This window comes from Pezoporus wallicus, unplaced genomic scaffold (assembly GCF_028554395.1).
Source record: "Pezoporus wallicus isolate ANWC-B61680 ecotype Strahan unplaced genomic scaffold, APGP_CSIRO_Pwel_v1 contig_4161, whole genome shotgun sequence".
NCBI lineage: Eukaryota > Metazoa > Chordata > Aves > Psittaciformes > Psittacidae > Pezoporus > Pezoporus wallicus.
The window spans coordinates 2,019,987-2,039,340 of NW_026639584.1; the positions used below are offsets into that span (position 1 = coordinate 2,019,987).

The 19,354-nt window shown below is 42.7% G+C and overlaps 1 protein-coding gene across 3 annotated transcripts in view; it reads left to right on the forward strand.

Moving 5' to 3' along the window:
- Nucleotides 1–728: 728 nt before the first annotated feature.
- The window catches only part of SLIT3 (slit guidance ligand 3), a 518,859-nt gene continuing 500,233 nt past the window's right edge, over nucleotides 729–19,354 (forward strand). The window contains exons 1-2 of one of the 3 annotated variants that reach the window (XM_057415155.1): nucleotides 729–995; nucleotides 1,084–1,336. In XM_057415155.1, coding sequence (XP_057271138.1) covers nucleotides 1,152–1,336 — 185 coding nt within the window. In that variant the 5' untranslated portion in view covers nucleotides 729–995; nucleotides 1,084–1,151. Of the gene's footprint in view, nucleotides 1,337–19,354 lie in introns of all 3 variants that reach the window. The other 2 variants (XM_057415156.1, XM_057415154.1) reach the window with 2 other exon arrangements.

Consider the following 19,354-nt stretch of genomic DNA (forward strand, 5'->3'; position numbering starts at 1 on the left):
ATTACCGCATGAAGGCGGCATCCTTGGCGTTATTTCCAGGAACAGTTCCCGAAGGGGGAACCTGGCGCTGAACTTCCGCGCTCGCAGAGCCCGGGCAAGCCACCGGTGCTCCCCCCGGGAGGCGCCGAGGCTCGGAGCGCAGCGGGACAGGGCTCGGTCGCCCGGTGTCTGCCCGGCCGGGGCTCGGGTCGGGAGGTGCAGGCCGGTCCCGGCGCCGCCGCCAGAGGGTACTCGGGGAGTGGAAACGCGGGAACAAAAGGCGGAGGTAAATTCCCCGGGAGGGGAAACCCAAACCCGAGCCCGCGTCCCGCCGGGCGCCGCAGCCCGCACGGTGCCTGCCGCTGCCCGGGGCGGAGCGGGGAGCGCTCCCCGCACCCCGGGAGTCGCTGCCCGTCCTGCGGGGCACGGCAGGGGCGCAGAGCCCGCGGCTCCCCCCTCCCGCGCTCCAAAAGTTGGGCAGTTTGGTGACGTCAGGGCCGCGGCAGCCAATGGGCGCGGCGGGAGGTGTTTTGGGCGGGGGGGCGGTGGCGCGGCGGGCGTTCGCCCGCTGCCATGCAGAGCGCTGGGGCGCGGGCGGCCGGCGGCCAGCGCAGCAGCGGGTGGGAGCGCCGCCGCCTCCGCTCCTCCGCCTCCCCGCGCCGCCCCCCGGCCCCGCCGGCCGCCAGCGCGGGGGTGCGGGCCCGCAGCAGCAGCGGCAGCGAGCGGCGGGAGGCAGTGCCCCGGCAGCCGGTCATCCCCGCTGAGGGTCACCTGCCCAGCCCAGGTGGGGCGATGCGGAGCGGAGGAGGCTGCTTTGGAGATTGCTTCTGAGGGATGTTTTGTGTGTGTTTACCTCTGCTCCCGGTTTCTCTTTCATCTGAGGACGCATCTGGCTCCAGCTCTGTTAAACTATCTGCCTCCTGGTACCGTTCGTAGATAACAGAAAGAAACCTGAGCCCGAGAGGCAATTCCCCACCTTCTTCCACCTAACGTAACCTTTTCAGGCGCCTTTGAAGGTTTGCTGGTGCTCCGGCGATGATGGCAGTGGTGGGTTCCCTTGGGCTGTACTAAGAGCCTCTTGTTTTCTTTTCCCTTTCTTCTTAGAGGCATTTCATCTTTAAGGGCCGGCTGCTTGCGTACACTTTTATACCCACCGAAGCGATCACGAAACCATGTTGTCTGGTGGAAGAAGTGCGTTTCTGTGCCTTGGAATGATACTGAGCTTTTGGAGCTCTGCGAGTTGGATGCCTGTCGGAGGATGCCCACATAAATGTACATGTATTGCTTCCAACGTGGATTGTCACGGACTGGGACTCAAAACTGTACCGAGGGATATTCCCAGGAATGCAGAGAGACTGTAAGTAGAAATGGTTTCAGGGCTCGCAAGTACTTGTGGAAGCACCTGGGATGAGTTTCTCAACACCTGCCTATCGGTGCAACATACTTACTAACAGCAGTTTCAGTAATCAAACATGGATTAATGTTTTTGGGAGGGAAGGGGAGGAGCTTTCCCGAACTTGCAGCTCTCCTGCTGCTGTTCTGGCTTTTAAGAAAATCAGCTGCTTTGAGAGTTTCACCTTTTATTTTTGGGGTGCATTTACCATCTGATTGCTTCTGCATTCACTTGTCTTAATGGAGTTCAGGTCTACCGGTTACCATTGCCAGCAGTAATCATTGTCAATGCAAGCACCGATTTACTAGGTGACTAGAAACCTGGGTGCTTTCACCTGGTGGCTGGTAGCAGTTTCTCCTTGCTTTCTCAGCATGGTGACTTCATCACCATGGAAAAATCGACTACTGCCATGAACTGATTCAAATGGATAAGAAGTCCCATTAAAGCAGCCTCTAATTTCTGTCTTAAACTGCGGTGGGGAAGCTGGTTATTTAATTTCTAATCTGCTTCAGGGTTTATGATAGTAATGTTGTGGGGCACTTCCAGACTCCCCACGGAAGAATGTAATGAATGTGTGCATAGAAATCTCCTGTATCATAACTTTTTATGAGTTTTTTTAGTTGACTTTTTTTCCTTGCTTAATAAGTTTATAAGAAGAAAGCTAAAAGGAAACTTCAGTTCTCTGATGCAGTTTTGGCACTCGTTTGGTGCTGAGGACGGCATCTCTGACGTTGCTTAATGCATAGCATATGGCACGTTTCAGAGAGTGCCCAATGCTAGATACGAAGATGTCCAGAATGGAATGTTAAACAGCTTCAGAGGCTCTGCGCTGGGCTCCGGCGTGACTTGTGCCTGATGTGGGTTAGCTGATAACTGAACCATGTTTTTGAACTTGTTTACAGGTGCTGTAGGTTGTATGGCCTGACTTCCAAATTCATTTCCTTCTGGATCATAGAGCTAGGGAAACTTCGAGCTCTCAAGCAAATTTTCCTCCACCAAAGGAAGCTAGCTGAACTTACTAAGCAAACAAAGTTTTTGTGCATAATCCTCGTAATGATTAAGTTGTGTCCCAGAATGGAATTTTATAGCATCCTTGACTGCTGCTAAATTCATTTCATAGTGCTGAGAGCTCTTAAATGATAGCAATATGCAGATAGATTACTATGCTGTTCTAACATCTTTCATGTTTTGTGGCTGTATCAGCCTTCCTTTTCACCCCAGCTGGGTGAACAATAGTTTTCAGATGTCAGTGTTACAGAAAGCTGAACTTATGTGTTCTCTCCAACTGATGGGCAGCAAAAACCCCAACCCCAAAACAACAAACCCCACAACAAACCAGTACTCAAGTGGTGTACCACTGTATGTATGGGTGATAACACAGATGTTTTGTATGCTTCATTGGTGATGTGTGTTCAGGTGGTTTTAACAGTCAAAGCCTAGCATTAAATGTTTGAATTCACAAATGCAAGGTTAGGTGGCCACCCGAGAAGAGTTTCAAAATGCTCATTTATTGCCTAAGCTTTAGGGGGACTGAATTGTGTTACTGGGTTTTCACTTTTGAGGATACTTAAGAGAGATGTTAACTTTCCTTGTCTGCTGTAAGAATGCTAAGCTAGAAGAGGATGTTTCTTGGCTTTTGTATGTTAAGTGTTAAAAAGAATGAAAGAGTGTAATCGCTGTGCTCTTGGTCCTGATGATTTTTGGTGGTGTTTACAGATTTAAATTGTAGATGAATGGCTGCATGAAGAACAATAGCAGCTGTTTCACAATATTCAGTCTGAATATTTAACCTCAGAGATAGCTACTGATGGATATGAAATGTAGCTGTGGGTTTTTTTTCTTTTTGGTTTTGTTTTTTTTTTTTGTTTTTATTTTAGATAGTGTATTATTGGAGCATTCAGAAACTGAAACCCTGTGGAAATAGCACGCGGCAGATCATGTAGTAACACATTATTCTATGTTTTAAAATACTGGCTTCATTTTCCGTCATGAGCCTTTCACTGGTTTTATAGTGTTCACTGTCGTCTTTGTTACTACTGTGCTTAAAGCTTGTATCAATTCTGTCAAATCCAGACTTGTATTAATTACACTAACTTGAGTTTTCCGAGGTAAGCAGTGAGAGAAAGGGAAAACATTATAATCTTCCAAGTCTAAGTTCTGCTTGTAGATTGCCAGCCAGACGCTGGATATACTGGAATATCTCACTTTCCTCTGTGGTCCGCAGCAACCTGCAACTCTGCATGATACAACCCTGGGTTGATGTGTAGTCTTTAATTAGTTTAACTTATAAATAATCCCAAATTGATTATATCTGAAGTGACAAAGATATTTTTAATCTCAGAGAAATGTTTAGATGTTGGGAAAATGATTTTAATAAGTTTCTTGATGGTCACACACCAGGTTACTTTTTAGACTCCTGTGCTATGAAAAGCTCTTCACTTCTTTCTGCATCCTCTTGAGCTGAGAAGTGCACATACCTGTTCAAGTCAGAAAGCTTTCTTTAATTAATAAGAGATCTAATGACACCACTTAAAATACTTTGCCACTAAGCTTTTAGAATTATGTTTGTACAGATGTTACAGGTTGGTTGGGCTAGCGGAGCCAAGGTAAATAGCATTTAAATTTGTGTTAATATGAAACCCCAGGAAAACTGAGAAGACAACAAGGAAAAATATGGGAAATGTCTTGGAGGAGAAGGGGAAATATGTCTTATTGTGAAGTTCTATTAAATGAACTTGTGATGATCTCCTGATAACCCAAGAAATGGGCATCACCAGAGCTTTGATTACTGATTCTTCATGAGAAATGTGATGTATGCTCTCTTTTCTTGCTCCCTGAATGCTTTGAAGGAGAAGTTTTTGTAGAGTTGTTGTACCTGTGATGCCTGTCTTGAGGGGAATCCACAAATTAACCAGTGATCACAGAGTTGTAAAACTATCCTAAACTTTTTTTACACAGCTTCATTTTTAATAGCAGCTTTACAAATATAGCAAGTAGTATTAGGTTTATGTTGCATTTTACCTTGTTATTACATTCTGTGATAGTCCTTTCATTGTGTGGTGGAGATTGAAGCTTTGCTCAGTTCGGTTTTGAGCAGAGCTAAAAAGAGGTGAACGCTGGGATACTGCTGCACAAAGAAATTGTTCAGTTTGGAGAAAATAAGTGGTGAAACAAATAGTTGTCACTTCCAAGGGTTGCTTCCAATTATCTTTGCTCTAGAGAGGGAACTCTCAGAATAGCCAACATCTCACACAGGAAGAGAGGCACATGGAACTAGGTCTGAGATTTTTCCCTACATGGCAAGATCTGATGCTCTGCAGAGGACCTTGCACAAGAGCAGGGTGGTGCAGCTGACCTTGTGGCTGGTTGTCAGTATTTACCGTTTCATCCCACGTTTGTTAAGTAACTTGATACCTACCCAAAAGAGTTTATAGACCTTTTGTGTTGTGAAGAACACTAATAATAGTTAACTTCTGGGGATGGGTGCAGTGATTCTTCTATTTAAGCTGATTTAAATTGATGTTTTATGGTAATAAAGCAAGCAGAAGTTAGGGTTTAGAAATTAAGAATATGTAAATGCATCCATAAAGATCTTAAATCTTGCACCTTATTGACAAGTTCCTTAGAGAGCTCCTTTATCAAACTCCTTTAACCAGAGTCTGTTTAGCAGTGCTTCCAGTCTTATATGTGATTATTTATGTAATTCAGTGGAAATGTTTTCTATGTCTCTAAAATATTATACATGTGATTTTTTTATAACAACTAATAATGCTGATAGTCAAGTTTAGCTTGAGATGATGTATAAATGCAGTGAGCAGATCAAAGCCACCTACTTGACAGCTGTGTTCTTCAGCTCTGAAAGGAACAAGTGACATGGAGAAACTGCTCAGTCTTCTAGGTCAGTATCTGCATTCTCTTTGAATATGAGGCACGAGCCTTCCATTGATGTCTAGTTCAGCACATTATATATGTATAGAAGTTTTTTTGGAGGATTTAGCCGTGTTTGAGTTGTTGATGAATTTATACTTGGTGGCTTAGAGTCTTATTTATTGGATTGTTCTCCTGGGTTAGCTGTTGCTTTGTTTTGTCTTTTACTGTGAAGGATTCTTTACCTTACTCAGTTGATAAAGCCTGCAAGACTAATCCGTTCTGTGTTTTGTCTGAGTAACTAAATTGAGTGTGTCTACATTTAGGTGCAATTTAGAAGCTTAGTCATCTGCTTACTCTGGAGTTTTCATGTGGTCTGGGGTTTCTGTTATACGAATATATTATTATGGCATTTTTGGCCTAGGTGCATGTAGCTGCTGAAGTTGCACTGCCTTGTAATAAGTCTTCAACTTCCTCAGTTTTGTCTCCAAATTAAATCTAAGCTCCTGTCTTGAATGCTTCCATGTTACGGCCGAACAGTGTTAAACACCTGCAGGTGTAATTACCCTGACTCTTACACTGGCATTCTGTTTCTCCAGAGTTGTTCTCACTCGGGATCACCACTCATCTGTCTGCAGTAATAGTCTACAAAGGCTTGCACGGAGCATTTCCAAATCTTTACTTTCCTAAGCCATGCGTCAGTAAGTAGACATACATGGCTCTGGCCTTGAGCTTGCTCTCGGAGCACTGATCCTGGGAAAACTTAACTGAGTAACTGAGTTGCTCAATTTAATTTGGATACTCCCCTATACTAACTTAATGCTGACTACTTGTGCTAGAGTGGCCAGTGATGTGCCCTTGTCTAGGATCAGAGTCTTGCGCTATTAAATTTGTTACCTCGTTTTGAAGTGACGGAAACAGGAAGGAGGATGAAATTAGTTATTGTAATTTGGTAGCTACAGAAGCAAATAATGGCCATTGTCACATGTATTTGTTTGCACAACTTTTGGTTAGATTCTGAGATCAAAGGCACCAGAGTAATTAATGCAGAGTTTTGTAGTGAGTTGCTCGGAGTCTGATTGTGTTTTTCATTTCTTACTTCTGTAGCTGAGTGTTGATTCATGTGGAAGAATTTGGTGAGAGGAAAGTTGTCCCTCTGAGGAACACCCATGTTCTTTTGGGAAGTCCTAAAATCTAGGTTACAAGTATTGCTTTCCGCCCTGGAATCTGTGTATGAGTTCGGTGAAGTGTGTACTAAGGTCAGGATAGCTTACCTGTACAGATGGATTGTGAGGCCAAAAATAAGACAGTACTAATACTTCTATAAGTCATACAGCAGCCTATATAAAACCCCTTGTGTTGTACGCTGTCACTTGTAAGCCAATTGCTATGAAGTTATTTGATCATCATATTTAGTACTATAAGTCATCTTTTGGAATGTCATTGCGAAGCATTTTTTCTTTTCTTTCAGTTCAAGCATTTCTGATTATATTTAAAACAAAAATAGCCTATCCTGCACAGACACTAACATCTGATATGCTTTGTTGTCTGCATTTCAGTGGTATCTGAGCTATTCCTCAGCTTCCACAGATCATAAGGAAAATGGTTTTCCCACAGAAATCTCTCAAGATGCTTGGGGAGTTCTAAGGGAGATAGTGGAAAAGATCTTGGCTCTAATAGGGACATTCAGTGAGAAGGTTTCAGCTGATGTATGTGAAGAATTGAGCTTGTTTACTGGAGAGACTGTTCGAAAGACTTAAATCAGTATATGTTCTCTCCCAGGCACACAGCTATAGTGACTTGAAGCTTCCTTTTTCTACAACTCTTGATAGAGTTCTTGTGGCATCCACAGTGCTTGATTTCCCTGGGCTGCCTCTTGCTGCAGCTGGTCTTTTTATATGAATTAGCTGTTTCTCTGGTGGTCTAGTGGGGTCTGTTTTCACTTGATCTTGAGAATAATTAATAAAGAAGAATTAATATTATAAAGAATAAATAAATCTTAAAAAGATTTGATCATTCCTGAACCAAGAGAGAGAGCAGAAGCCATGGGTTACTATTGTAGTTGTGTTAGCTAACACTTGATGCACTAGAATTAACTGAAAAACATTTTGCTTCAAGTTCCAAGCTGGAATCCTTTCCTAGCCACAATTGTGGCACTCCGTGTTTTCCACATATTACACCTGGTAAGGATGGTGTGGTGATAAGATAAACTTTCTGAAGGCTGAACTTCAGTTGAGCTCTCTTCCACCTTTGGCTGAGGACTGTAGTTGACCACCCAAGAAATTTTTCAGGCAACTGAAAGAATTTTTAATATATCTAATTCAGAAATAAATCACCTGCTCCCCTAGAAATTCTTGATTTCCTTTGTTTATTTTTTTTCTATCCTTTTCTTTCTCTAAATGTCAACCTACCAAATGTAGCTACATCTTGTTACTGAAGTAACATAAGAAACTCTGTCCAATTGGGAATGAATTATGAACTTTCAAGTTCTGAAGCTTCTTTTGTCGTCAGAAGTGCCTCCAGCCTCAGGAGGCACTACACTATAGTGAACTCCTTGTGATTAAAGGGAGGAATCTTCTTTTTGAAGTTAATGTGGTATGCTCAAATGCATTATATGAAGTGCAGGTCTGCTGCTGGACTTTGGTCTTGATATAAGCTTCACTGTGTCTTGTAATATTGCGACTACTGAATTATCTCTAATGCTGTGTTAACCTCAGGAAAAGGTTATGTTCTCTGTAAGTAACCTAGTACCTCTTAGTTCTGTTAAGTACCTGTTAGCTCTTGCAACTACAGGTGGATACTGACTGGATCAGGTAAAGGATTTCTGTGGCTCAGGACTGAAACCCTTTTCAACACTGGTTGGGGAGAATGTGTGACTGTGAGTATCCTTTTCCAGTGCTAGCAGATCAAGGAGCAGTTTTAAGCAGAGCCAACTTTCTGGTGGAGGCTTGATGATGGCACCTGTAGGAGTAAACATGTGTATCCTCTGTCCTGCAGTTCCACAGTTCCCTAAAGTGGCTTCTCTTTTCCTGTTTGGCTTATTTTTTGCTCTTGCCAGATCAAAGTAGTGTTGATTGTCCACTGCAAGTTGAGACAAAGCAAGTTTCTAACGTCAGGGAAGGAAGGAGTGAAGATAACTTTGGGGAGAAAAGCTGAAGCCAACTTCAACTGGCAAAGTGTTCTGGAGCCGAGTAATGGTGATGCAATGGAGAATGAGTAGAAGTGACATGTGGCAAAGGTCTCTCTCCAGAGATCTGTAACGATCTATTTTCAGATCTGTTTTTAATGTTGTCCAGCCAGACATATTGTTTAGGATCTTGAATGGTTCTCACCAATAGCAGGTACCTCTTCCCTGTGAGAAATGGCCTTGTGAGCAACTGGCAGTCTTTTCTAATGGTACTAAATACATGAAAGATCTCTCTGTCTATTTACATAAGGGGAACAGGTCTGTGGTCTTGTACTCAGAATAAGTATTGATGAGTTGAGGATCACATCTGTGGAAAGGAGCATTAGATTCTTACCTCTCTGCTGGTTATTTTCAGCTCCCTCCCCCCTCTAGCTGAATCTGGTCTGTTGGTTGTCTCTGTCAGAATAAATTTGTCTCTCTCAGTTTTACACCATCTGATGGCTGCAATATATGTTTTTAGTTATATAAGTGTATCAGTACCTATACTGATTCATTTTTGGAGCTTTTAATTAGATTTTTACCTTTCTACCTGTGAGTTACTTCTTTTTCTGAGGCCTTAATTTAATTTTGTCCCTCACGTGGAAATGTTTTCAACTGATGGCTATGTTCTTTGTTTTTCTCTTGCTGATGAAGGGAGCATTTTCAACAAACACCAGCTCATTTAAAATGAGGAAGAAAACTCAGTGTTCTAAAGGTGGTCTTAACTTTTCATCAAGCAATCTTGAAAACCCATCTCAAATTTAATCGTGAGCTTATTTTGAGATTTGTCTTGCTCACCAGCTCACTTTTGCCTGTGCTTTCCTGAACATTTCCAGTACTGTTGCAGAAATGATTCTTAACTTCTTATGTTGAAGGGGCTTTTTTAGGAAGCTTCCTACGCTTCCTGTGGAGAGGTCATTGTGATTGCTGTCCTGCTTCAGTGCCGTGGGGAAGAACCAGCCATTTGGAAGCAGAATCGGGTTACTCAAATGTATGTACAGTCCAAGCAACACTGTGAATTCTGGGAGGTAGTGTTCTTATTGTTGAAACTTTGCTGACCGCTGTGTGGACCTGTGCTCATTCCAGTTTGAGGTGCAAGGCTTTTATCAGTGATGCTGTATTGAGGAGTTAAATTGGAGATTTAATTTTAACATCCCCTCTTCTGTTGCGTGGGGATGCTGTAGTGACATTGTACTGTGACTGTACATACAAGGCAGTCACCCAAAAGAACAGGACAAATCAGTTGCCTGTAATTTTTTTGGAGTGTTTTCTCTGTGTCTTCACTGTTGTTCCCATCTCCATAGACAGAAGATTGGTGGTTCTGTTTCAGCCAGGGCTCCATGTGAGTGGAGGGACAACCTGCTCTGGAAGTTAATGATTTGGAGATTAGTAACCCATTGAACAGCCTGAGAAGGTGCTTGTAGAAAGGGGTGGGGTGATGGTGATGAGCTCCATTTCCAATAGATTGATTTTGGTTAATATTATTTTCCATTCATTTTGATGTTCTTGCTTGGGAAGAGCTGTCCTTATTCTTAAACAAGCAAGGTTGCTTTGCCCAGTTTTACATTTACTGTCATTTTCATGATATCAGTTAAAAATGTGTGATACAATTGAGGTTCCTTTATAGCTGAGGACTGTGCCTGCTGTACTGGTCAGTACCATCTCATCTGCTTGTCTTCATCCCTCTGCTCCTTTTGTCTTTGCTGAAAGCTGTTTGGGACTTCTTTATCAAACACTTAACATGAAGAAATCTTGAGCTAGCATAAGGGCACTCTTAGGCATGATAACAAAAATGGTAATAAATTCCATATTAGTAAATCTGAGGTTCTGATCTCCAAAATCACAGCACTATAAAATGCTGGGTTTAATGTCTGGCTCCAAACTCTTTTTTCCAAGAGCTATATTCTGTCAAGGTTGGCTGCTTGCCCATGGGGGAAAGTAAGGAAGCGAAGTGAAGGGGAAGAAGAGTATGTGAATGAAATGTTTCAAAAGATAAGAGTTTAACTATCATGGAAATACCAGGCTGAAAGCAGAGGTATGGATGCAATTTTGTGCATGCTAATAGTGAGAAGACTGTTTCTTAATCCTTGGGGTTTATTTTTCAGTTGGTCTTTTTCCTTTGTGTCTGTGGCAGGTGAGGGATGTGTTAGTTAACTTGCACAAAATGAATGTATTTGTAGATAGTGAGGTATTACCTGCGTGTATTTTATGGGACCCTGCTAAACAACTTGGACAGGTTCAGAAGATACAGGCAGTGAGTTGTGAGCCTCATGAACTTTCTCAGGTCAGAGACAAATTAAGTATTTTAAGTCAATTCAGCCAAGCTGGCCTCCTGTACTGTTTTCACTGGCACTTTCTCTGGGTGTGCACCGGAGGATAATGAGCACTTCTGATGCTTTAGCAGCTTTTGGAATTGAGGAAGTACTCTATTGTCTGTCTAGCAAAAATGACATTAGCGTTAACACTAGATACAGTATTAGATAACTCTAACAGAATATATGAAACAAAAGCTTGAATTAGGAAAGCATTTTCCACAAACAGCTTGCCCCAAAGTAGAAAAGATTCAAATTCCAAACTTCAGTTTTAGTTCAGAAAGTCCAAAAAATGCATCCTAAAATGGAAGACGTTTCCCTGGAATTTCATAATAGAATCATAGAATAGTTTGGGTTGGAAAGGACCTTAAAATCACCCAGTTCCACCCCCCCTGCCATGGGCAGGGACACCTCACACTAAACCATGTCACCCAAGGCCTCGTCCAACCTGGCCTTGAGCACCGCCAGGGATGGAGCATTCACAGCTTCCCTGGGCAACCCTTTCCTGTGCCTCACCACCCTTACAGTAAAGAACTTCTTCCTATATCCAATTCAGGCTTCCCATGTTTAAGTTTTAACCCATTACCCCTTGTCCTATCACTACAGTCCCTAATGAAGAGTCCATCCCCAGCATCCCCATAGGCCCCCTTCAGATACTGGAAGTTGCTCTGAGGTCTCCACGCAGCCTTCTCTTCTCCAGGTTGAACAGCCCCAACTTTCTCAGCCTATCTTCATACAGGAGGTGCTCCAGTCCCTGATCATCCTCGTGGCCTCCTCTTGACTTGTTCCAACAGTTCCATGTCCTTTTTATGTTGAGGACACCAGAACTGCACACAATAATCCAAGTGAGGTTTCACAAGAGCAGAATAGAGGGGCAGGATCACCTCCTTTGACCTTCTGGTCATGTTCCTTTTGATGCAGCCCAGGATACGGTTGGTTTCTGGGCTGCGAGCGCACACTGAAGCTGGCTCATGTTCATTTTCTCATCAACCAACACCCCCAAGTCCTTCTCCTTGGGCTGCTCTGAATCTCTTCTCTGCCCAACCTGTAGCTGTGCCTGGGATTGCTCTGACCCAGGTGCAGGACCTTGCACTTGGCATGGTTAAACTCCATGAGGCTGGCATCAGCCCACCTCACAAGCGTGTCGAGGTCCCTCTGGATGGCATTCCTTCCCTCCAGGGTATCAACCGAACCACACAGCTCGGTGTCATCGGCAAACTCACTGAGGGCGCACTCAATCCCACTGTCCATGGCAGCGACAAAGATGTTGAACAAGACCAGTCCCAACACTGATCCCTGAGGGACACCACTCATTACTGGTCTCCAGCCGGACACTGAGCCATTGACCACAGCTCTTTGTGTGCGGCCATCCAGCCAGTTCTTTATCCACCCAGTGGTCCATCCCTCAAATTGATGTCTCTCCAATTTAGAGACAAGGATGTTGTGTGGGACAGTGTCAAACACTTTACACAAGTCCAGGTAGATGACATCAACTGCTCTACCCCTGTCCATCAGTTCTGTAGCCCCATCATAGAAGGCCACCAAATTGTTCAGGCAGGATTTCCCCTTAGTGAAGCCATGCTGGCTGTCACCAAGCACCTTGTTGATTTTCATGTGCCTTAGCATGCCTTCCAGGAGAATCTGCTCCAAGATGTTGCCAGGCACAGAGGTGAGACTGACTGCTCTGTAGTCCCCTGGGTCATCCATTTTCCCCTTCTTGAAAATGGAGGTTATATTTCCCTTTTTCCAGTCATGGGGAACTTCACCTGACTGCCATGATTTCTCAAATATGGTGGCCAGTGGCTTAGCAACTTCATTTGCCAGCTCCTTCAGGACCTGCAGATGGATTTCATCAGGTCCCATGGAGTTGTGCATGTTCAGGTTCTTAAGGTGGTCTCGAACCAGATCCTCTCCTACAGTGGGCCCAAGGTCTTCATTCTCACAGTCCCTGCGTCTTCCTTCCAAGACTTGGGTGGTGTGGTCAGAACTCGGGTGATGTGGTCAGAAAATGGTGTTCTTTGGGATATGCTGTCTTGTCAAAGATGGATGGCCAAGGAAGTTCTAAATTAGAGATTGAGATTTGAAATTCTTACCAGAAGCTTAATGTAAGAACATAATTTAGCTTCACATTGATGATTTTCCTCCCCCTTAAGAGGGGGAAGAACATAGATAAGAAAACAACAAACACATAGGTTCTTTGTATGCCGAAGTTTTGACTGTCCCTTCTCTCTGTTTTAGAATATAATATGTAGCATCTAAAGCTCATATAATGGCCACATTACATCAAGCACACTAAAATTAATCACTATATGTGTGCTGGTTGTCCACAGATATGGAGACACTAATGTTTAATGAAGAGTCGTATTCTTTCAATATAACTGAGAAGTTTCAGCAAGGAAGAGCTGCTTTCTGAAAGCAATTTCTATGTCTGGTGCCTTCCTGTTAGTCATAAAGCTTGGTTTGCCTGAACTTTAGTGGGACCTTAACGTACAGATATTCCTGACATTTATCTTTCATCTGTTTGTTTAGGCTGGGGAGACCTTATGTTAAGTACATTTTTTTAAATGGAATTCCAGAAAGAAATGGATGAAACATGTTTGCTTTTTGAGGGTGACAGTGGTTACGGCATCACGCAGCAAGGTGGGAACTTGTGGGTCATGAGCTGCTCTGAAATAGCTGTGGAGTAATGAGAAGAGGCTGCCTGCCTCATCCTGTTGAAGTGGTAGAGCTGGTTGGAGATGGTGTTTTAAGAATATAGCTGGGGAGCAAAAAAGGGAACTTCCTATAAGGAAATAGCACAGGGAAGCAATTGTGCATTTCTGAAATGCGGAAATAAATGCAGTAGGGAGGTAAGCTGGAGACAGGAATGAAGTGGTGAAACAGATCGCAAGTCAAGTTCTTGAGCAAAGAAAACTTGTTTTTTAGGAGTGGAAGTAGATATTGAGAAATAAAGCCCTAAGGCAAAGGCTGGCTCTTCAGAGTGAGATGAAAACACACATCTGGATATAAGTTTCTCAGATAAGAATGTGAAAGTATAAGAAACAGCCCAATGATCCTTTGGAGTTGTGAGTTTTAATAGATAACATATGAAATGGCAGCAAAAGATAAGGAGCAATCAAAAGTGGTTTATGGATTTTTTGGGGCTTGTGTGTGTGTTTTTTTTTTTTTTTTCCTCTGGGAAGTTCTTTAACTAATTGCTGAGGAAGTTTTTTTAGAAGTGGAAATGAATTGTTCCCAGCTGATGTTAACTTCATCTTAAAGAACAGATATTTTCCAAGGTTGTTCTTCCATGGTTCTTAGGCATATAATAAGCTTAGTGCAAAGCAGTTTTATAGGCATGAATAGTTCAGTAACTTGGAAAATCAAATACATGTGCCAAGTCTTATTTAGAAAAACTTGACTTTTGTGTTCATTTAGCAAACACTGCAGGATCAATTCAGCTGCGCTTCAGCAAGTCAACTGCTGAAAACCATACGTTGGAAGACGAATGGGAGACAGGGAGGGTGGGAATCTACTTGAGAATGAAGAAAGTGCTTGTGATTGTAACATCTGGATGTTAACTTGGTCAAGTGAACACACAACTTTCATTTGATGTATTAAAGCTGTCCTACACCTTTTACTGCAACATCTTGACTTTTATCTGCTCCTTAGTGGCTCCAGTAGACATGTATGCTCATGGTGGTGGTACTTGGAAGGGATCGAGTTGATGAAACCAAATGCTTGTTAAATTAAAGAAAAAACCCAGCAAATCCTAAACAACAATGAAAAAAAACCTAACACAACCCAAGACCTCTATTGCCTTTCCAGGAAAAGATCTCCTGGGAGGAGTTTCTAGTCTGTGCATGTCTGCAAGCGAGCAAGGAGATGAAATCAAAGCTTGAATTTCATGTCAGGCTTTACTAAAATCATTTGTTTGTTGGTGGAACTTTTTCTGCAAGTCATCAAGAACTCCAGCAGTCAGAAGCAGGTGTGAAACATTTCAAGTCCTAAACATCGGATTGTGTGTGTTAGGGAAGAGCACCTCAACAGACAGCAGTTTCTGCCCGGGGGTAGGGGGGTTGGAACTAGATCGTCTTTAAGGTCCCTTCCAAGCATTCTGTGATCCTTCACTGCTTTATTTTCAGTCACATGCCACATAGTTAAGAGAAATAGACATAAATGCAAACAGCAGATACTGGCTCTGTGGAGTGAAACAATGGGAATTTTGCTGAAGCTTACATGCAGTGTTGGTTTTTCCCTGAGATGAGGCTGTTGTGGTTGACTGTGTATGGAATTAAACACACAAAGCTGACCAAAAAAAGGGAAGTGTGTAGAAGAGTCAGTGTGAAAACCAATCTTGTGAAAAAGAGTTTTGTCAGTCCTTGTTTCTCACTTTGTTGCATCTAATGTTAATTAAGGACATCTATAAGTCCTTAATTAACATTAGATTAGCATTAAACATTAAATTAGTATTATATACTAAATTTTGGGAAAGTATAAGTGCTTGCCATAAATTGCAGTAATGGCATTAGCTCTGAAGAATAGAATGCTCATGTTTCCTAGAAGATTTTTCTGAAGTTGAGTTATCACCATATATTTTACATTGATTTACAAGGTATTCCTATTTGAGACAGTGAATGTAAACTTATTTAGGTAACCTTTAAAAAGTCCAAAAGTGATGGAGATTGAAGTGCAAGCACGTATCTATTCGTATCCTGATGAGATTGTTTAATAGTTGAGGGAAAATATGGCCCAAAGAAATGTTTGATATTGTCTGACTTATGCCTATGTAACTGTTTGGTCTTTGCTGGACTAGCCCCGGCCTGAGGAAGCCACCTGATGTCCATATACCCAGCTGCAGCACGCTGGATATGAAACATGACCTACAGTTAGAGGCATTAAGTAGGAATGGTTAAATAAAATCAAGAACTTAAAGAAAGAAGTAAAAAATTAAGGTTTTGCGTACTCATTTGTTAACCTGTTTGGGTTATTTTATATGAATGAAAATGATCCTTGAGCTAATATGACACAGTACTGTACTTTCTCTTTGTAATGTTCACATCCTTGTTATTTCATATTAAATCATGTTTCTGTAGCAATTGTATTTTAAAATGTTCCATAGTTTTCCGTGTGCTTCAGATATAAAGCTTTCTACTAATCCCTTACCTCAACCCCAAGAAGAAACCAACAAATGTTTTACCCTTTTCTTTCTGGAAAATGGAGACTCATAGAATCCTGAAGGCTGGGTGCGACTTCAGGAGGCCTCCTAGTCCAGCCTCAGTTCAAAGCAGTGTCAAAATGCAATTCAGACAGGATATGCAGGGTTTTGTCCAATTGGTCTTGAAAGCCACAGCACCTTTATGCAACCTGTTCCAGTGTCTGACTGTCCTGATAGTAACTATTTTATTATGAACACCAGAATCTCCCGTTTCAGTTTATGATCATTGTACCTGTTATTCTGTGTACCTCAGTAAAGATTAGCCTTGCTCTGTCAGAGTAACTCTCCTGGAGGTATTGGAAAGCTGCTCTCCAGTCACCCAAAGCCTGCCCTTCTCCAGACTAAACAAGCTGAGCTTCCTCAGACTCATCTTACATAGTCAAGTCTCTTCATTATATTTTTGCACAAGTTTATTAACTTCTTTCTTTGACTGAGGGGTGCAAAACTGGGCATGGTATTCCCCGTGCAGTTGAGAAGACAGTGTTTTCCTTTAATGCACAGACGTTGTTTTAGCATAGAAGGCAGTTGAACTGCTCAAGTGTGATTTCACTTTGGTAAATCTGTTGGTTATTTTTAGCTGAAATTGCTTCCAGTAGTATTGGCACTGACTTTTCCAGTGACCAAAATGAGGGTGGTGCTGACCAGCTGGCACTTCACCATGTCATTCTTTTGAACCTTTTTGAAGACAACATATAATATTTACTTGTATCAGAGATGTCACAGCCAGGCTGCACTTGATCAGCCAGATCTCTCTGAACCAACAGATGCATTCTGTCTGTTCTCACAGGCTTGTAAGGGTCAGGATTTTTCAAGAGATGCTTGACTTGATCCTCTGCCACCACTTGGCTGTTCCTCTCCTCCTGGAACCTTATCTTTAGACACAAAGATTTGGAGACTGTGCCAGTAAAGACTAATGCAAAGAAGGCATTGAATACCTCAGTCCGTCACTAAACCATCATATCATCCTTATTCTTTTATAGCTAATGTACTGCTGGAAGCTTTTCTTGATGACCCTTGCCAGCTTGATCTCTAGTTGAGCTTTGGCTTTCCTAATACCTTCAGTTAATGCTTGTACTTCTGTACTCCTTTGTACTGTAACCTCTTTTCTGTGCTGGAGCTCACTCATGAGACACCAGTTTAGCCTGGGTGGTATTCTGATACATATACGCTCGTTTTCCTCAGTGTCAGGATGTCAGCTCTTGTGCTAAGGTTACTCTAGGCTGCTTCCACAGGATGCCCCCCATCAATACCCTGAATTCTGTAAGAAAATTCAGAATTCTGCAAAACTGAATTCTTTCCTGAAGAAGGGAAGGTCATGCTTTGCTCCTTACCCTCCTCACACCCCTCAGCATTTTGAATGTCACTGTCATGATCACTAAAGCCAAGGATTCCACTGACTATCTTACCCCAAATCACCTTATCGTTTGTGAGTAGCAGATCAGGAAAACTTCCCCATGGTTGGCCCATCTAGCATCTGTTTTAGGAAGCTGTGTCTGACACCCTCTGGAAACCTCCTGTCTTGTTTGCCTGCCCCTGTGTTACTTTTGCAGCAAACGCCGGGGACATTCGGGTTCCTCGGAGAACCAGGGTCTGTGATCTGGATGCCTTCTCCCACTGCTTAAAGAGGAGTGTTGTTTTCTGCTGCACCCTGAGCTGGTGGCTGGTAACAAATTCCTATGATAATGTCACTTCCAGACCTGCACGCTCAATGGGATTCTTGCCTGGTCCATAAAGGAGCTCCTGACACTTGAGCTGTTCCTTCATATGAGGGACAGCCTCTCTTCCTCCTCTTCCTTGCCTATTTTTACTGAGTACCCTGTATTCAAGCATCACCAAACATCCGCATTACTACATGAGCTCTCCTGCCATGTTACTTATTCTAATGGTGGTGTATTTCTGCATTTGTAGCACAAAAATGAGCTCTTCCTGCGTGTTTCATAAGCTTTATATTTGTGTAGTGGCACATGAGGTTGTGCCAGTACAACCTCCTGACCTGTTTATTCTTCTTCAGGCTTTCTTTATCTTTCACAAGGGTACAGATGACACTGCTAAGGGAGATCTTGAGCACACCAGCAGTAACTACAAGACCTTGGGGACAAAGGTGGAGGGCATGGAAGTGTAAAATGTACTGTTAGGACATTATTCTGCTAGCATAACTTTTCCTTTATAATAAAATCTGCAAACTGTAATAATCAGCCAGGAGTTCATGCAGGCTGGGACAAACACGTATCTCCTTGGAAGAAGCATAGTACTTAAATTCCTCAGTCCATTCTGCTGCTTTCTGCAGGTCTCAGTACGACTTTCAACAGCCATCTGCTCAGTGGGGAGTTCAGCCACTGTACAGATTGCAAAAGGTAGTTTTTTCTTGGTGTTTCTTAACACCTGTAGTTTGCAAAGTCATTTTTCTTACTTTTATAAGGTTGAGGACAGAAGTGAGTTGCCTGCAAGCAGTTCCAAATCATTTGGACACTTCATGTGGGTCATTAACTGAGCACTGCTGTAATGGGCTCAAGAATGGATAGGTTATTCACAAAATTAGGGCACTTAACCTCAAAGATCAGTTTTCCCATTGTTAGACGGAAAGAAAACAGTGTGAGTCAGACCTGAAAGCCTTCTGCAATCAGAAGGAATGATCTAATTTCTTTGAATTAAGAGCTGTATCGTGTAGGTGTGTTACAGAAGCATGATGGACTGCAGCAAAGAATTTGTACATTCCAGCTATTGTGTGGCTATTTAATTACTGCTTAAATTTTTCTGCAGACTGAAACTACCTAGTGTCATGCGTGTGGTGCAATCCAACAACAACTAAATTTATTAAGTGTTGGGTTGTTAAGTTTATTGTTGCTCTGGTTTAACATGGATAGCAAGTGATAGCATAGTGCCTGTGTCCCACTATTGCTGTTAGGGCGTTCTGTGCAGTACCCATTTCTGAAGCTATGCAGAGTATTTCTGAATCCTTTCAAGAACTGGTGGTTGTGGCAGGGCTTGTTTTTTCTCTGCTGATGTTCCTCCCCGTATGACTTCATCTCACTGCAGATCAGAGAAAAGGGGCCTATATTCTCTTACCTACGAGGTAGGTATATCTCCTCTTAACCTGTTACTTAAGTTCAGCAAGGCCAGTTGTCTCTGCTTGCTGTGTCCTCCAGCTTCCTGATAGTCTCAGTAGCCCTTTCCTTGGCTCTTTCCAATGTATCAATGCCTTTCTTATAATGGAGAGCCTGAAGCTGGGTACAGCATTGCAGATGAACTGTCACAAATGCCGAATACAAGGGATTAGTCCGTTTGTCAAATGCCTTCTGGCTACACTCTGCTACTACAGTCTGTTTGGGGTGGCCCTTAATGTGCAAGGGCACACTACTCATGTTTCGTGGCCCAATGGGATTCCAAGATCATAGAACCATAGAATGGCTTGGGTTGGAAAGGACCTTTAGATCATCCAC